This window comes from Haemaphysalis longicornis, unplaced genomic scaffold, assembly GCF_048455015.1.
Source record: "Haemaphysalis longicornis isolate Haplotype H1 unplaced genomic scaffold, Haemaphysalis longicornis Haplotype H1 scaffold_1, whole genome shotgun sequence".
NCBI classification, from domain to species: Eukaryota; Metazoa; Arthropoda; class Arachnida; order Ixodida; family Ixodidae; genus Haemaphysalis; species Haemaphysalis longicornis.
In genome coordinates, this window is record NW_027526203.1 from 7,157,107 (window position 1) to 7,172,131 (window position 15,025).

Genomic DNA, 15,025 nt, shown 5'->3' on the forward strand with positions numbered 1-15,025 from the left:
ATGTATTCCGGTCATACAACACTGATCCTTCTAGCAAGCGCTTAGCTTTTGTGGCGCTGCGAAACACACAGAACACTATTTTGAAAAATTAAGTGGATTCATTTATTAGAGATTTATTTCAAAAATAATAAAATATTATACATATAGGTTTTTATTCTTGGTTTTATTCACTCACGTTTCTTAGAACAAACGAGAAACATCATATATTTTTCCCAGATTTGCAAGCATACTGCTAGTGCACCAGCGGTCGTCTTGTGGGAACTTGGCATGGATGAATCAACCTACTACCACACAAACTAACTATCATACTTTAAATCCCGGATCCTCCATTACTGCTCTTCTATTCCGGTGCCAGTGAACTTGCGAGCCCAAGCAATATAGCGGCAACAAGACAACATCGCCATAACGCAATCGCGCAGTAACCCCCCATAGAGCCGGACCGGACACCATAATAGGCGAGCGAGGAAATCGGGTACTCACGCCAGAATACCACAGCGTGAGGGGAAGGTGGGCGAAGGGTGAAAAGGAGGTACTTCACACAAAAGCTCACGACACTGGTACGTGTAGCAAAGCGGCGCATCCGATAAATCAATGCGCGCCACACCTACAGCACACGGCTTACGTCACGAGTTTTATGCCTGATTTGTTTCGAACAATCTTGAGCACGTTGATTTGCGCTGTAACTTGAGGTCTGCTTTTTCTAGCAAGAAGTGGGAGTGCGAGACAAAGGAGGACGCGAACGGCATAAAGCAGCGAATTCCTTCCCCGGCTGTATACTGTCGGACGCACATGTGAGCACCGGAGTAGCGCGTTTGTCCGGAAGCCGTGAAGGCGGCGTCCCGTAACTGTACAGCCCATAAAGATACGCGGGTGCGTAAATGTTTGCAGGCCATAAGCAGGCAGTAAGAACCATACAGACCGCACCGAAAGTGCCGTCGCGCTCTCTCCTCCTCGCTGCTTATTATCAGATCCGGGAGGGTTTGGATCCGACGCTCGTAACCGCAGTGGGGTATATAAGGCTGGCTGGCAAGGCACGTCACAACAAACAGCTCGACGGCTTTCAGCAGCAAAGAACGTCGACCAAAGCACCCCATCTCACCGTGACCATGAAGCTTCTACTCGTCTGCGCCCTCCTCGGCAGCTCGGTCGCTTTCGCATCGGCACGCCAGGCAGCCGCCTGCTGTGAGTTTTCCTGCCTGCTCATGCAGAGCTCTCGCATTGCAGCAGGTTATGAGCCTCTCAGTACGCCCCTGCGCTCCTGTAAATGCTTGCATTGCACTCACGAGCCATCCATGACTCGATATGCCCTCAAGAATATGGCCCCGGAATTTTTCGGCATACAAACTTTTTTGTACTAGGCTGGCAAAAATTTTACTCCTATCGCGATCCATCGGGCTCTTTGTGTCTCATTGATCAACTCTGAGAACTACACGATGATTCCTGGTACAGTTACGAGTTCACGCTCTTGTGGTAAGCTAATAGCACGAGCACACGGGCACAGAGGAGCTGTGATCTACCGAGAGCGTCAATTTCAAGCTGCAGGAGATCATGCTCACTTACGTTTTTAGCGTGCACTTATAAGGTAGCTTAGCTTACATATACTATGAAAGTTGGAATGTCACTGTACTGTGTAGCATTTGTCGACGACCATGCATGCAGACTCTGTATACTCAGACAAGCAGCGCCCTAGTGCTTCGTGCACCTTACCAAAACATTTCCAATTATCTATTTTTTTTACTCTCTAGCATGCTCGCACCATTGGGGCCCCGCGATTTTTTCGCGCCCCACGTACCAAAATTCACATGTTGTTGATTTCGTGGCTCCTCAATAATTTCACGCAGCAAATTCTATGGCACTGCCTTGTGATGTCAGGTGCTGCGTGGGCGTTCTCTCAAGCACAAGTAATGATACTCTGCACTGCCATTGCCAGAGGGTGTGAAACGCCGGCGTGTATCCTATTTAACTTTCAATTGTTTTTCATGACGCAAAGAGCGTTGCCGGAGTAACCTGGATGCACCTGGTACCCGGGGTGGAATGTTGGCGGGTGGCAAAAGAACTCAATCTCAGAGAATCGTTCTTAACATCAGTATTTGTTTACAACAGACACCTTAAAGGGGCCGTGAAGACCACATTCAACTTTTTCTAAATCAAAATAGTTTTTGTATTATAGTACCCTCAGAGCATGCCGGGCAGCAAACGATGCTTCATTCACTGATAAATTTAACAGTTGTGGCCAATATTTCGACTCTCCCGCCCTATGGCAGGTTTCGTGACGTTAGCAATGATATGCGAGAGGAGGTACTTAAAACGACTAATTAGTATCTTTACTCCATGTAGCACCCAAACGCTGTGATCCGATAGGAATCAGAGCAGGGGCTGACGAATGTCCACGCAAAACGCGCTTGGTTACTGTCGGCATTCCTAGCTGGCGCAGAAAATGCTTTTAGACCAGAGTTCCTGCTATATAAAGGAACTATAATTTATACTGCCGACCCTGCGGTTAATTTTCTTCTGATCATACTTGTATGTGGTGTATTTTGTTGCATTGCATAGGGTTGAATGAATGTGATTCGATAAACAGGGTTACGTAAGTGACAGCGTCTCTTGTGCAAGTTGGCCGGTGTTGTGGGATTTGAGTCTGACGCCCCGCGCGCAGGATAGGCCGACGACAGTTCCGTATGTGGTGCATGTATGCTTATATGTTCGTTTCGAACATCTGTGGTGTACCCCACCATTCTTACCCCTATAAAAGAAATCTCCACGAAATTTCAACCGCAAACAGCTCGATCTGCAAGCTTATAATCCTGTCGGCCTGAGCCAATCGCACAAGCAAATCATAATGTCTCATAATGCTAGTACGAGAAATTAGCTGGTGAGTAGCGTGTCTATTCCCTCATTCATTATCATGTAGCCTATTTTAGTGAAGCTTGCGTTAAATGTGGTATCAACGTTATTTCAACAAGGCAATTTTTAGAATTAATACAACTTGTATTTTGTCTCCATCATGGCCTCTCTAACTTGTCCGTGGGGTCGTACGTTTCGTTATAAGCATAATCAAACCCTCGGGGTATATAGTCCTAACAGTTGTACAAGTTCCGCCTTGGGGCAATGCTTCAACTAGCGTGCGTACGCCTAAGATTTGGTTCAAAGAAGTACCAATGAAGCATTCCGGTACCATACAACCCTCCAAACAAAGAGGTCCTTGCGGAAAGGTCGGGGATGGCGGATGTCCAGCCCCAGCTCATGCTGCGTGCAAGTGGCGGGTGGTCCGGTTTTGCGTAGCCCTACCGGAACGAGCCTAGAGAGCGACCCTTAAGTACCTAAGCCAGAACTCCAGCGCAACACTCAGCGCCGCGCCTATTAGTGGCGTGGCCGCAGCGGGAGCGTTTAAAAAGTTCCCCGGTGCATTGGATGATCGGAAAACCTGCCTTTCAACAAATACACATGACTCCGCAGATTATGCTGATGATTACATGTCGGGCCGAGTGCTCCACATCCTTTACATAGTCTGAAATCCCAATGGGCGCACAAGCCTGTAAGTGCCAGAGGAGTGATTGTAAGCCTATGATAAAGAAGAGACAAGTCCGATTTTGGGTCAAACGTATTGAAGTGGCATTCATACTATGAAAGTTTGTTATTCAAGATTCCGCAATAGCTTAGTTAAGCTGGGGAAACATACACAATGAAAAACAAATGCCAGCCTTCAGCGGCTGTCCCGTTCTCAAGGCCGCGGTACGTTTGACATTGAGTATACGGTTAGCAAAAGTAGTCCTGAAAAACTAAACCGAATGCTGTGCTGATATTTCCCACAAAATCATCTAAAACCATCTCAGCTTAATGCTGTTATTGTTGCTCCTGATAAATGGTTATCAACAACAACAGCAGCCTTACGCAGAGATGGCGTGGTGGAGGAGTGAATGCTTCAGTAACCCGCAGCCCGTGGCTCAGTGGCTATGGTGTTACGCTGCTGAGCACGAGGACGCGGTTCGATTCCTGTCCGCGACGGCCACTTTTCTGATGGAGGGGAAAAACGAAAACCAACGCCCGTGTGTTTGAGATTTCGGCGCACGTTAAAGATCCCCAGGTGGTTAAAATTATTCCGGAGCCCTCCACCAGATGGCGTGCCCCATCGCCTGTGTAGCGTCGGGGCGTTAAACCCCACAATCAATCAATCAATCAATCAATAAATGGAATGCTTGTGTGACGAGAGCGCATCATTCAGTTTCGTTGTTTAGGGCTACTTTTGCTTTCCGTAATATATTCAATGCCAAACCCATGCACTGCAGCCTTGGGAACCAGACACCACTGAAAAGTTACTCAAATACAGCGCCCCTGTAACAGAAGAAACAGTAATTACGTTGTTGGTTAGTGCAAACAAAATGCCACATAGGTGCGGGACAATAGCGGCAGGCTCCTCGTTCTGGTTACAAAATTTGGTGTTTCGATGATACTGAGTCTCTTCAGTCACTCCAGAGACGGATGCGCAAGAGTCAACGTAAGAGGCTCACCAGCGGCCGTGCGGGCAGTTCCCTCAAATATCTTCCTTCTGAGAGAATCCTGCTTCCATTTCGCTCCCTGATATTCGGAATGTTTTCTTGTTTCTCCGCAGTTGCTACCGAAGATCAGGTCAGAGAACAAGCCGCCTGCGTGAGGGACCAGGCTGGAGAGGTAAGCGACGGGAATAAACAATTTAAACTCAAACCACCGCCGGCTATAGGCGGCAAAAGCGCACTAAATGATGTCCTTAGACGGTATATAATGAAGGAATGCCTGTGTATAAATTGCGCAGGTATGCTTGCACGAGGTCACCCATGAATAACTACCCTTGACGTAACTGAGCAGCGACAGACCGGGAACGCTAACTAAGCAATGCCCTTTACACAAGGTTCCCTCTCCGTGTCAACTACTGATGTCGGAGCATTCCATTGAAGTTACGCCGGTGAAGTCAGCCGTGAAGAGGGTAGGGCATCACCATGAGGCCGAATTCTCTAAAACGACGGCCGTAATTTCGAAGTGACACGGTACTGGCGTGCAAAAGCGTGCGTTCCTCGGTTCAGAAGTCGCGCGGGGGGCCCAGGACCCGAAGAAATCAGGCAGCACGGCCCGTGTCCGGCCAGTGGAGGAGGGCCCGAAGAATGCCCAAAATGCCTTTTTTCGCGTGTAAAAGAATGTTGTTCCCGAGGGAAAACGGACGTGTAAAAAAACGCTGTGGCCGCAGAATTCGAGTTAAACGGAATGTAACGTATGTGTTCCTCGCACTTCTTCCGGTCCTGTAATTTGAGGCCCGATTGTGCTTGCGATCAACATTGTCTGTTCCGAGCGTCACGTGTTCACTGTGCTTGCTTTCTCCCAGTTCAATACCCGCCTGGATGAAGCCGTCGCTGCACTGGGCTGCACGGACGACCTATGCGCCGTCCAGAAACTGTGCTCCTTCGTCAGTACGGTGAGCAGGATAAAGGGGCTGTCCGCGCTTACGGGTAAATAATTTAAAGCCACAATATTGTTCGGTGATATGACCAAACGAGGTTAAACTATATGGCCAAATACGCACCACTTATCGTCCACACTTTCGTCCGTCTTCTCTCTGTGATTTTTTTTTTTTCGGACACAACCAGTCCTTCACGCAATTTCGTTTCAAGAACTTCCGTTATGTACGGTGAATTCAAAATCGTTATAGCTCCACGGACACTGCGTATGAAAACTGAAGTGCACCCGAGGAATCGTTTTACCCGCCGCGGTGGCTCAGTGGCTAAGGCGTTGCGCTGCTGAGCACGAGGTCGCGGGTTCGATTCCCGGCCGCGGCGGCTGCTTTTCTGATGGAGGCGAAAAGCAAAAACGCCCGTGTGTACGAGATTTCGGCGCACGTTAAAGATCCCCAGGTGGTCAAAATTAATCCGGAGCCCTCCACTACGGCGCGCCTCATCGCCTGCGTTGCGTCGGCGCGTTAAACCCCCACAATCAATCACCGAGGAATCGTTTTATTTTTTAGCATTACAAGAACGTGTATTCTTCCCTTCCCTCCTCCGCTTCCCCAAAATCTACGTTGTCCGCGGCGGCGAGGGTGCACCCGTTCTCATCCTGTACCTACATTACACCCCCGTGCGCTTTCCTCTAGATCTCCAAGCTATTTCGGTAGCATCCACTCTGTGGACATGAGGGATATAATGCTTGCGCATTAAAAAATTTCCGCGCCTTCCCGCGAGGGGAACACGAGTAAATGCAGAGCATTGGGGGTCGTTAACGCCGCGTAAAGTCGCGTTAGGGTGGGTAGTTGGGTCGTAGTTGCGTTGGTGTTGGTTTGGGGTAGAGAGAGGAGAGTAAAGTCGCGTTAGGGTGGAGCGAGCGTCAACCAAGGAAGGAAGGAGCAACGCAGTGACTGAAGCACGAGCGACCGCTAGCCGCTTTATATTTGCAGCTCGCGCAGTAGAGGGAGAGCAGTACGGGGGGAGGGGGGGGAGAGCGCGCATGCGCAAGCAGCGCGCGCCCTTCCACGCCCCACCGCGCTGCTATCACGCACCTGTTACGCCGAGACCGCGACGGAGCGAACGGGCTGACTACGACGCATGCGCGCGCCAGCTGCTGTTGAGAGAGAGGAGGGAAGGAGGAGAGGCGCACCTGCTGCGGACGCGGAGCTGTGGACGCCGTCCGACGCAGGAAGAGGCGAGGCTAAGAAATGCTTTGCATTTAAAAACTTCAATGCCGATGAGCACCTTAGAAGAAAACGCATCCCGCTTCTTCCTTCCTCTGTCTATACCACGAGCATCGTATACATCTTAGTAACAAGAACACAAGATGCAGGCGGGAATTGATGCACTGTGCCATGTTCCTACCTGCCACCCACGAAGCTTTTGGAAGAAATCTCGTAGCTTACTAAGATGGGTGAATATTTGTCTTTTGTGGCAGCAGAATGAGGGAGTATTAACAGTCGAACATTTTTCTAACCTACAATGAACGGCTTATTACAAATGTGCATTTTCGCCCAAAAAAATTTAAATAATGCCACCTTACCCGTGAGGCAGACGGAAAGTACGAAAAATTTTGATGAGAAGTGAACCATGGCCTCATATCGTCGATAAAGGCACTGACATGGCATGAAAAGCATAGCAGTTTCCCTTTCTGCGAGAAACTCGTGGAGGGCACAAATACCCGAATGAGCCAATTGAAGAAGCAAGCAAGCAAGCGAGCGAGCGGACAAACAGGCAGCCATTTCTACAGCTGGTATGAGGAGCCTTTAATCACTCCTAGCTCATCCCGCACGCCTGTATGCCGATGTCTCGGTGCGTGGCATAGTTTCCCCCAAGTGACCTCTCAATATGCCCAATCTAAACATATTTCCGCTGGCCCATCCTTCGCATGCGTACGTGATGTAAGTAGGTATGTTTCAAATTTTTTTTTACGCTAAACGACCTTATAAATTTGTGTGCGAACGATCTGTATTCTTGCCGTCCGTGGCTGTAGTTGAGACAAGTTATGCATTAACGGTAACCGAGTGGATCCCTACAGAAGGCAAGCGTGACAGAGGGTGGCAGAAAGTTAGATGAGCATATGAGTTTAAGAAGTTTGCGGGATAAATTGGTCGCAGTTAGCACAGGACCGGGGGAACTGGAGACTAATGGGAGAGGCCTTTGTCCTGCAGTGGGCGGAGATAGGCTGGTGGTTGTGGTGGTGGTGGTGGTGTTGGTGATGATGATGATGATCATCATCATCATGATAATGATGATGCATGCAAACCATGGTGAATTATTCTTTCTCCTAGTTGACCGCACTAAAATTTTGTACAGAACCTTGAAATTTAATTCTAAACAGCAAAAAAAAACGGTGGCAGAGTGGTTATATATCCTGCGTGCAAAAGGTTTGTGCTAGATTCGACCCCGTGCCCTCACGAGTGGATCTGATTGTTCGAATATATTCCGTAAATGTGTCGACGCATGCACGCGAGGGAGCACGAAAATTTTAAAGGTGGTTGAGTACGGCTAAATGCATTTTACAGCTAGCATTCTAACTGCTATTATAAGGTGAAACGCGATGAGGGCACCTATGCTTTCTCTTACCATGTCAGAAAGAGTTACTATGTCACATCGCTGAGTTATGCCGCTAAGTCATGCCGCTGAGTATACTTGCGCTGAGTTTTGAGCTGCAAGTTTCGTTGCAGAGTGTATAATGCCGTGAAACAAGTGGAACTAAATTTCTATTTTGGAGTAGGCTTCCTTAAAAGGATAATGTGGGAAAACCAGCTCTACAGGAATAAAGTTTCCCACCGAGCGGCTTTTAAGTCTCCTTCACAAACGCAGTGCTGGGAAGACTTTCCGCAGGCGCAGTATAAGTTGCCTTATATCAAAACAGGACGACCATACGACCTTCTTGCATTTCCCGCTAGGCGAAATTTTGCTGGCTTGTTGAGGCCGCGCTGTTTGTTTACGCCTATCTGGAGAAACCGCGTTTCCCACCAAGCCAAGAAAAGCGTGAGTGACGCTCACGCATTAAAAGTATTCCGCCAGCTCTTCCTCCTCTACTTCTGCTGTTCTTTAGTGAACTCATCCTTTTTAATGCGAAATTATTTATTATCCCCGTCTATTTCTCTAATAAAGCTATATTGAGTGTCTTTAAGAATATTTCTCGATGTAAAGCTCAAGGACCCGCCGCGGTGGCTCAGTGGCTAAGGCCTGGTGCTGCTGAGCCCAAGGATGCGAGTTCGATCCCCGGCTGCGGCAGCTGCTTTTCCAATGGAGCCGAAAAGCACAAACGCCCGTGTGTATGAGATTTCGGCGCACGTTAAAGGACCCCAGATAGTCAAAATTAATCCGGAGCCCTCCACTAGGGCGCGCCTCGATGTCTCAAAACCTATTTTTCATTCTTTCAGGGTAAAAGTGAAAATTGATGGTCTTACCTTTTTCCCTTCACTTGCAGGACCGTGCCTTGCTCGCGTTGTTTACGGTACGTATATATTCACTGGTTCGATTTAATCAAATGCAGGCAAAACGGAAAACATACAACTTGTCACATTGCTTCTATTGAGTAACTTTATCGTTTCACTGCTTTTTGCTAGCGATTTTATTGCATGTTTTCTTTTTAACATCAGGCTGTCTTTATTTCTAACGTTATTGACCCAAGAACAGGCAATGCGGCCGGGGCGAACCTAGTTTAACTGCTCTAATTGATGATATTATCGCCGAACCTTCCGCCAGCCGCGTGTATGTCACTTCTTGTTGGAATTCAGTGAACCTACTTGTGGTGAAATTTATTTAGTATAGTCAAGGCCGCCGGTATAAACATTGCCTAATGCGCCGGCCGCTTTCCAATGGGAACGGTAGGGACGCTTAGTTCAGGCACTCATCCGCTATGTGGCGCGAGCCGGCGGACGTCCCGCCTTAAGTCACTGCTCGCCAGTCGCGAACGCAGAACCCACTTCTACGACGTGTATCTGTCAGCTTGATTTTTGGCTTTCAAGAGCCGTTTCGCCCACATCTTAGCCGTGACGGGGCGCTAGTTCTGGGGCGCACTGCGGATTTAGTTCAACGTCTCACTCGCATGATACCTTCTGAATTTTTCGAAAGATGACTGACGGAGGACGAACTGAAATAGTGTAAGAACGTATTAATTGTCGGGTAGGCAAATAGCAAACAGAAAAACGACATTTTTGGATGGTACAGCCATTATTTTTTCTGATAATTTTCTCAGTGAACCATTTAGTGAAGAACGAAATTCGTGCCCATTTTTTTTTTTTTCAAGCGCTCACTTCTACCGTTACTCTCAAGAAAATATCGTGTGCTTGTAAATTTCGGGAGATTATAGCCAACAAAAGAATAAGCAGTTGATGATCCACCCACGCCATCCGGGCGCTTCTACAGTAAAGTCCTCAATTTGAAACTGCGTACCGATGCGGAGTGCGTGCAGCGTCAACAAAACGAGGACGAAATGCGGAGGGGACAGAGGGGGGATTCCCCACTCACTAACTTTCGGGTACGGGATCCAAGTAGGTAAGCGCGCAAAGCTGGCATCAGCCTGCGGCAGTACAAATGGTTTTGAGTCCGCCGTGGCAAAGGCGGTTTTATTGGTTTTATCAGCGACAGACCAAGATAAACAGGCATGGTAAAAAACAAGAAGGCGTTAGAGCGCCGCCTGGGTAATGATAGAAAAACTGTCAACTATTTTGCATAGTTTCTGAGAAGAGGCGCTGGCTGGCGGACATGAAAGCATGCGGGAAGGCTACGAAGCGGGAAAGGGTAGGAGAGAGCAACAGGAGAGTGGCTGTTTGGACATTTTTCGCTCACGCGTTAGGCAATGTTTATACATGCGGCGTTGGTATAGTCCACCTGCGCTGAAGTTTGCTTCGCGAGCAGCAGCAACATTTCATGTATCCTGGTAGTTCGAGGTGTCACTGGCTCGGTAGGTACATCGAGCGCTCATCACCGCTGTCTTGGTCCCATTCAAAGGACGTGAACATCAGCACCCTGCCCTAGACTATACGAGCGAACTTTATCAAAAGCCAAGCCACCAACGCATTAGTTGTAGAGCGTCCGTGATAAAGCCATCAGCCCGAAATGGCGACAAAATTTTTGCCGTTTTTTTTTTTTGAAGTCACAAAGACGATAAACTGAGAAATAAATATCTTGAAGGTATAAGATCTTGAAGGCGACTAATCGTACCATGCAAAAAAAAAAGAGAGAAAAAAAGAGGAAGGTATCCATATCGCCATTTTCTTTTTTTTTTTTTTTTTACCTGGTCTTGCGATGTGACACCGTCTTTCAGGTCATTTAGGCCGAGGATCGTGGTGCAGTCCGCTAGACGCTGGGCGGTAGCCGGTTGAGAAGTTTGCGCATAGCGTAGATAAACTAGTGTCACTAGATAATGTTAGAGCGTCGACACTCTTTTCTCATATTGTTCCGTGCCGCCGCCATGATTATGGGCCAGTTCGCATCAACTGACATTTGTTTACACTGCAACGGTTCATGGGCGCCGCCATTTTGTTGTTTATGCGTTTATAGTCAGTCAACTGTGGTATACTTAACTTGTGCTCCCTCACGGAGCCCTCCCTGCTATGCAGCTGCGCGCAACTGACGTTGTTCTGAACGCGAATCAAAGATAACGCGTGTAGAAGCATTTCAGCGGCAGAATTGAGTATGAAGATGTCGTTTTGCTGGGTCTTCGGCAACGTTGTTTACAAATGACCCGATCAAAGTTAGCGGCGAGTCCGTAGAAGTGGCAATTTCGCAATATTGATACACGAAAATGGCCACCGTTGCTGACTTGCGTGCCTCAGTGGCGGTACTCGGATACCTTATCTAGTGACACTAGGCTACACTGTTGGATTTGCAGCGCCCTATGTCCCGCGCAACAGGCCTTACCCAAGCTCATCCAAACAGTTTATGAGTTCTGTATGCTATGCCAATCTCTCCAATGTTATTCACAGCATGTTTACAAGAAGTATTTAGAACAACCCGCCGCGGTGGCTCAGTGGCTAAGGCGTTGCACTCCTGAGCACAAGGTCGCGGGTTCGATTCCCGGCCGCGGCGGCCGCTTTTCTGATGGAGGCCAAAAGCAAAAATGCCCGCGTGATCGAGGTTTCGGCGCGCGTTAAAGATCCCCAGGTGATCAAAATTAATCCACAGCCCTCCACTACGGCGCGCCTCATAGCCTGCGTTGCGTCGGTGTGTTAAACCCTACAATCAATCAATCAAGTATTCAGAACGTTGGATTGGGAAAAGGTGGGAATAAGGATTAATGTAGAATACCTCAGTAACCTCATACTTGGTGATGACGTTGCCCTGCTAAGTAACTCGGGGGACGAATTGCACAGCATACTTTCCACACTGGACAAGCAGAGTAGAACCGTGGGTCTGAAAATTAATATGCAGAAAACCAAAGTAATTATCGATAACCTCGGGACAGCACAGCGGTTTGAGATAGGTGGTGAGGCAGAGGAAGTGGTAAGGGAATATATCTACTTAGGTCAAGTTGTGACTCCGGATCTCAACCATAAGGCAGAGATAATTAGAAGGATAAGAATGGGGTGGAGTGCATACGGCAGACAGTCTCAGATAATGAATGGTAGCCTACCAATATCCCTGAAAAAGAAAGTGTGTGACAGCTGTATCTTACCGGAACTCACCTACGGGGCAGAAACTTGGAGGCTCACCAAGAGGGTTCAACTTAAATTGATAACGACTCAGCGGGCAATGGAGCGGAAGATGATAGGTGTAACATTAAGGAACAAGACGAGAGAGGAGTGGGTCAGGAAACAAACACGTGTTATGGACATACTAGTAGAAATTAAGAAATGGCGTGGGCAGGGCATGTAATGCGAAGGCAAGATAACTTAAGGGTAACAGAGTGGTTCCCTAGAGAAGGAAAGCGTGGCAGGGGGCGGCAGAAAGTGAGATGGGCAGATGAGATCCAGAACTTTGCGGGGATAAATTGGCTGCAGTTAGCACAGGACCGGGGTAATTGGAGATTAATGGGATAGGCCTTTGCCGTCCAGTGCGCAAAGTCTGGTGATGATGATGATGATCTACGCTATGGTCTCCGCGAGATAAGTGACATGAAGGTGACAAATAATCCTTGTATTGATAATCACAACGTCATGCAGCGTGCTGAGGTGACCTTCCTTCGAAGCCTGTCGCTTCGCTGCTCTGCCGCTGCTGCCCTCGTGGGAACGCCAAGTGCAGCAATGCCAGTTGCAGGAGTCGGCCCGGTCGCAGCTATTGGGATGGTTGGTGTGCCTGTTGGAGTAGTCGGGCCGGCCCTGCTCGCTCCCAGGCCAGCCCTTCTAGCCCCGAGGTCGGGTTACCTCGGGCCCAGAGCTTTCGGCGCCAGACCGTTCGGTCTGTGGTAGCCGGCATGCAAATACCACGTCGATCAAAACGAAACCTGTCTGGCTTTCCGCGGTCGTGGGTAGGTTACTCTTTGTATGATGGGCCATCTATAAAGCACTTGCCATGGACAGATAAATGAACTTTCAAGACTATAATTCATATTTTTCACGCAGCCGAAAAGTTCAGCATGAAACAATATAGGATGTCATTGCCGTGAAAAGAATGAGAGTAGAGAAGAGGACCGAGACATAATGACATAATTATGAAATTTTAAAATGAGCTACCATTCCGCAGCGCAAATGGGATTAGAACTTACGAAAAACTGGATATATCATAAAGGCTGATGAAGATAACGGGGATCTAAAAAATATAGTACCCATCAGGTGTACACCTCAATCTGTGATTAGACTTCCTGGGTTACGTGTCTTAAAGAATTCCAGAATAAAATGCAAATAAGCTGTGCTTTGCCCATGACACCCCTTGTGGAAGTGTTTCAATTTTACAATGTAATCCCCGTTTGCCCAAAGTTCGAAGCCAACCGAGTGAACCAGCCCTGCTGTAAATGCTACATTATTTAAAAACTTTTCTTGGCCTTGAAACTTATGTGGTCTACCAACATTTTATAGCCGGCGTATATTCTACAATATGCTCTATTTCCGACCAATAGATGCAAAACCCCTTTGTAGAGATGTGAACACAGGTCGCCAGCGTTTGATCCCGTGATATATTTTTATATCCACATACAGTTTAACAGAAGTGCTCTTTAACTATATTTTGCACTTGGGCTTTATTTTAGGCAGCCGAGGAACATCTCCTGTTGAGGCGATCTCAGGCGCTGCATTAGTTTGCAAATTCTGCCTATGTATACATTTTTCCAACAGTCTTTTTCTTGAAACGTTTAATTGGTCTTCTCCTTCTTAATAAAATTGTGACAAGCTTGTTGATTAATTCTTACGTTTTATTCTTGTTTGCAGTACGGAATCGAAAAACTTCGGCCGATCGACGCGTGCGCCACGGGGAACCAGGATGCTTCAATATCCCTGCATTCTTTTCATATGCAGGTCAAATAAATTTTCTGAGTTGTGGGATTCTACATTTCACACACTAGTTATTTCCCACCCCGCAGCCATCGCGCTCAGCAAACATGCCGTGCGAGCGCCGGCTGCGGACGGATCCGTTGTTTGCGGAGACAGACAAAGGCAGGAGGCGGCGAGGGCAAAACATCAATGGCAGCATTTATTGCAAAGTGCGAATCAAATACACTGCATACAGACTAATCGTAGGCCATAACGGTAACATTGGGATGCGAGGCATTAAACAACGCTAGAGATCGAGATGGTTCGACTCACCGATGGCATACCGGAGCAGCGGAGCGCTGCGGAGTGCGAACGCGGTTGCGGTCTCCCAGCTCGTCCGGACGCGTCCCATTGTGGCGCGTTCCCCAGGTCAGGACAAGCGCGCCGAAACGTCCGCGCGCTACCGGATCCACAAGACAAGAGCGCGTCCCCTCGTCATGCTACGTCCCACCAGACTTCGCCTTAAGGCACATTCCCACTGGCGATTTGTCTCGCCGCGCGACGGCGCGCGTCGCGCGATGAGGCGTTGAGGTGGTGTTCGCACTTGCGATGAGCGAGGATGCGACTGCGTTCAGCGCAGCTGCTTCCCGACTTGTACATACGACCTCGTTGGTGCGTCAACCATTCGAAGTCAAAGAATACGCGACAAAAGCAGGTAGAAATCAAACTAAAACACATGCTACTAACCTGGAGCAATGCCGAAAGCATTTGCGGGTTGCGGGAGGAGCAGGAAATAACAAACTCACGAAGGCTCTTTTCAACATATTATTGCACGAAGAAATGCACACGCTTGCTTTCACGCTACAACACCCGCATCACGGCCCACAAATGTCGCTTCTTTTCACATGCGCAACGTTCTGACGCCTCCGAACTCTGCGCGTGTTTACCAGTCGCCGATAGACGAAGAGGCTGCAAGTCAACCTACCGTCTCGCTGTCCACCTAGCTCTATTTACAATCCATACACGCTTCTCCCCACTGATGAGTTCCACGCTATTCGTTGATTAGTGCACGCGCACGCTGAAGCCACTGACCAAAGAACCGATGCACACGGGAAGTTGCTTGCCGGCCCGACCCGGCGGGTACAGCGATAGCGGGCCAAGCGCCTGGCCGAGCCAGCGGTGGTGGCGGCGGCGGCT

The 15,025-nt window shown here is 48.5% G+C and overlaps 1 protein-coding gene across 2 annotated transcripts; it reads left to right on the plus strand.

The window, feature by feature from the left end:
- Positions 1–1,056: 1,056 nt before the first annotated feature.
- LOC144175029 (antimicrobial peptide microplusin-like) lies at positions 1,057–13,925 on the plus strand. Of its 2 annotated transcripts, XR_013323586.1 has the most exons (6): positions 1,057–1,182; positions 4,610–4,668; positions 5,354–5,443; positions 8,908–8,934; positions 12,587–12,891; positions 13,787–13,925. XR_013323586.1 is itself a non-coding variant. In XM_077704060.1 (5 exons), exons 1-5 carry the CDS (start codon positions 1,107–1,109, stop codon positions 12,830–12,832), a joined length of 498 nt encoding a protein of 165 aa, XP_077560186.1. In that variant the 5' UTR covers positions 1,057–1,106; the 3' UTR covers positions 12,833–13,707. The 2 variants fall into 2 exon arrangements, 1 of the variants encoding a protein (XP_077560186.1); XM_077704060.1 differs by lacking the exon at positions 13,787–13,925 and having other exon boundaries at positions 12,587–13,707.
- The last annotated feature ends 1,100 nt before the right edge of the window (positions 13,926–15,025 follow it).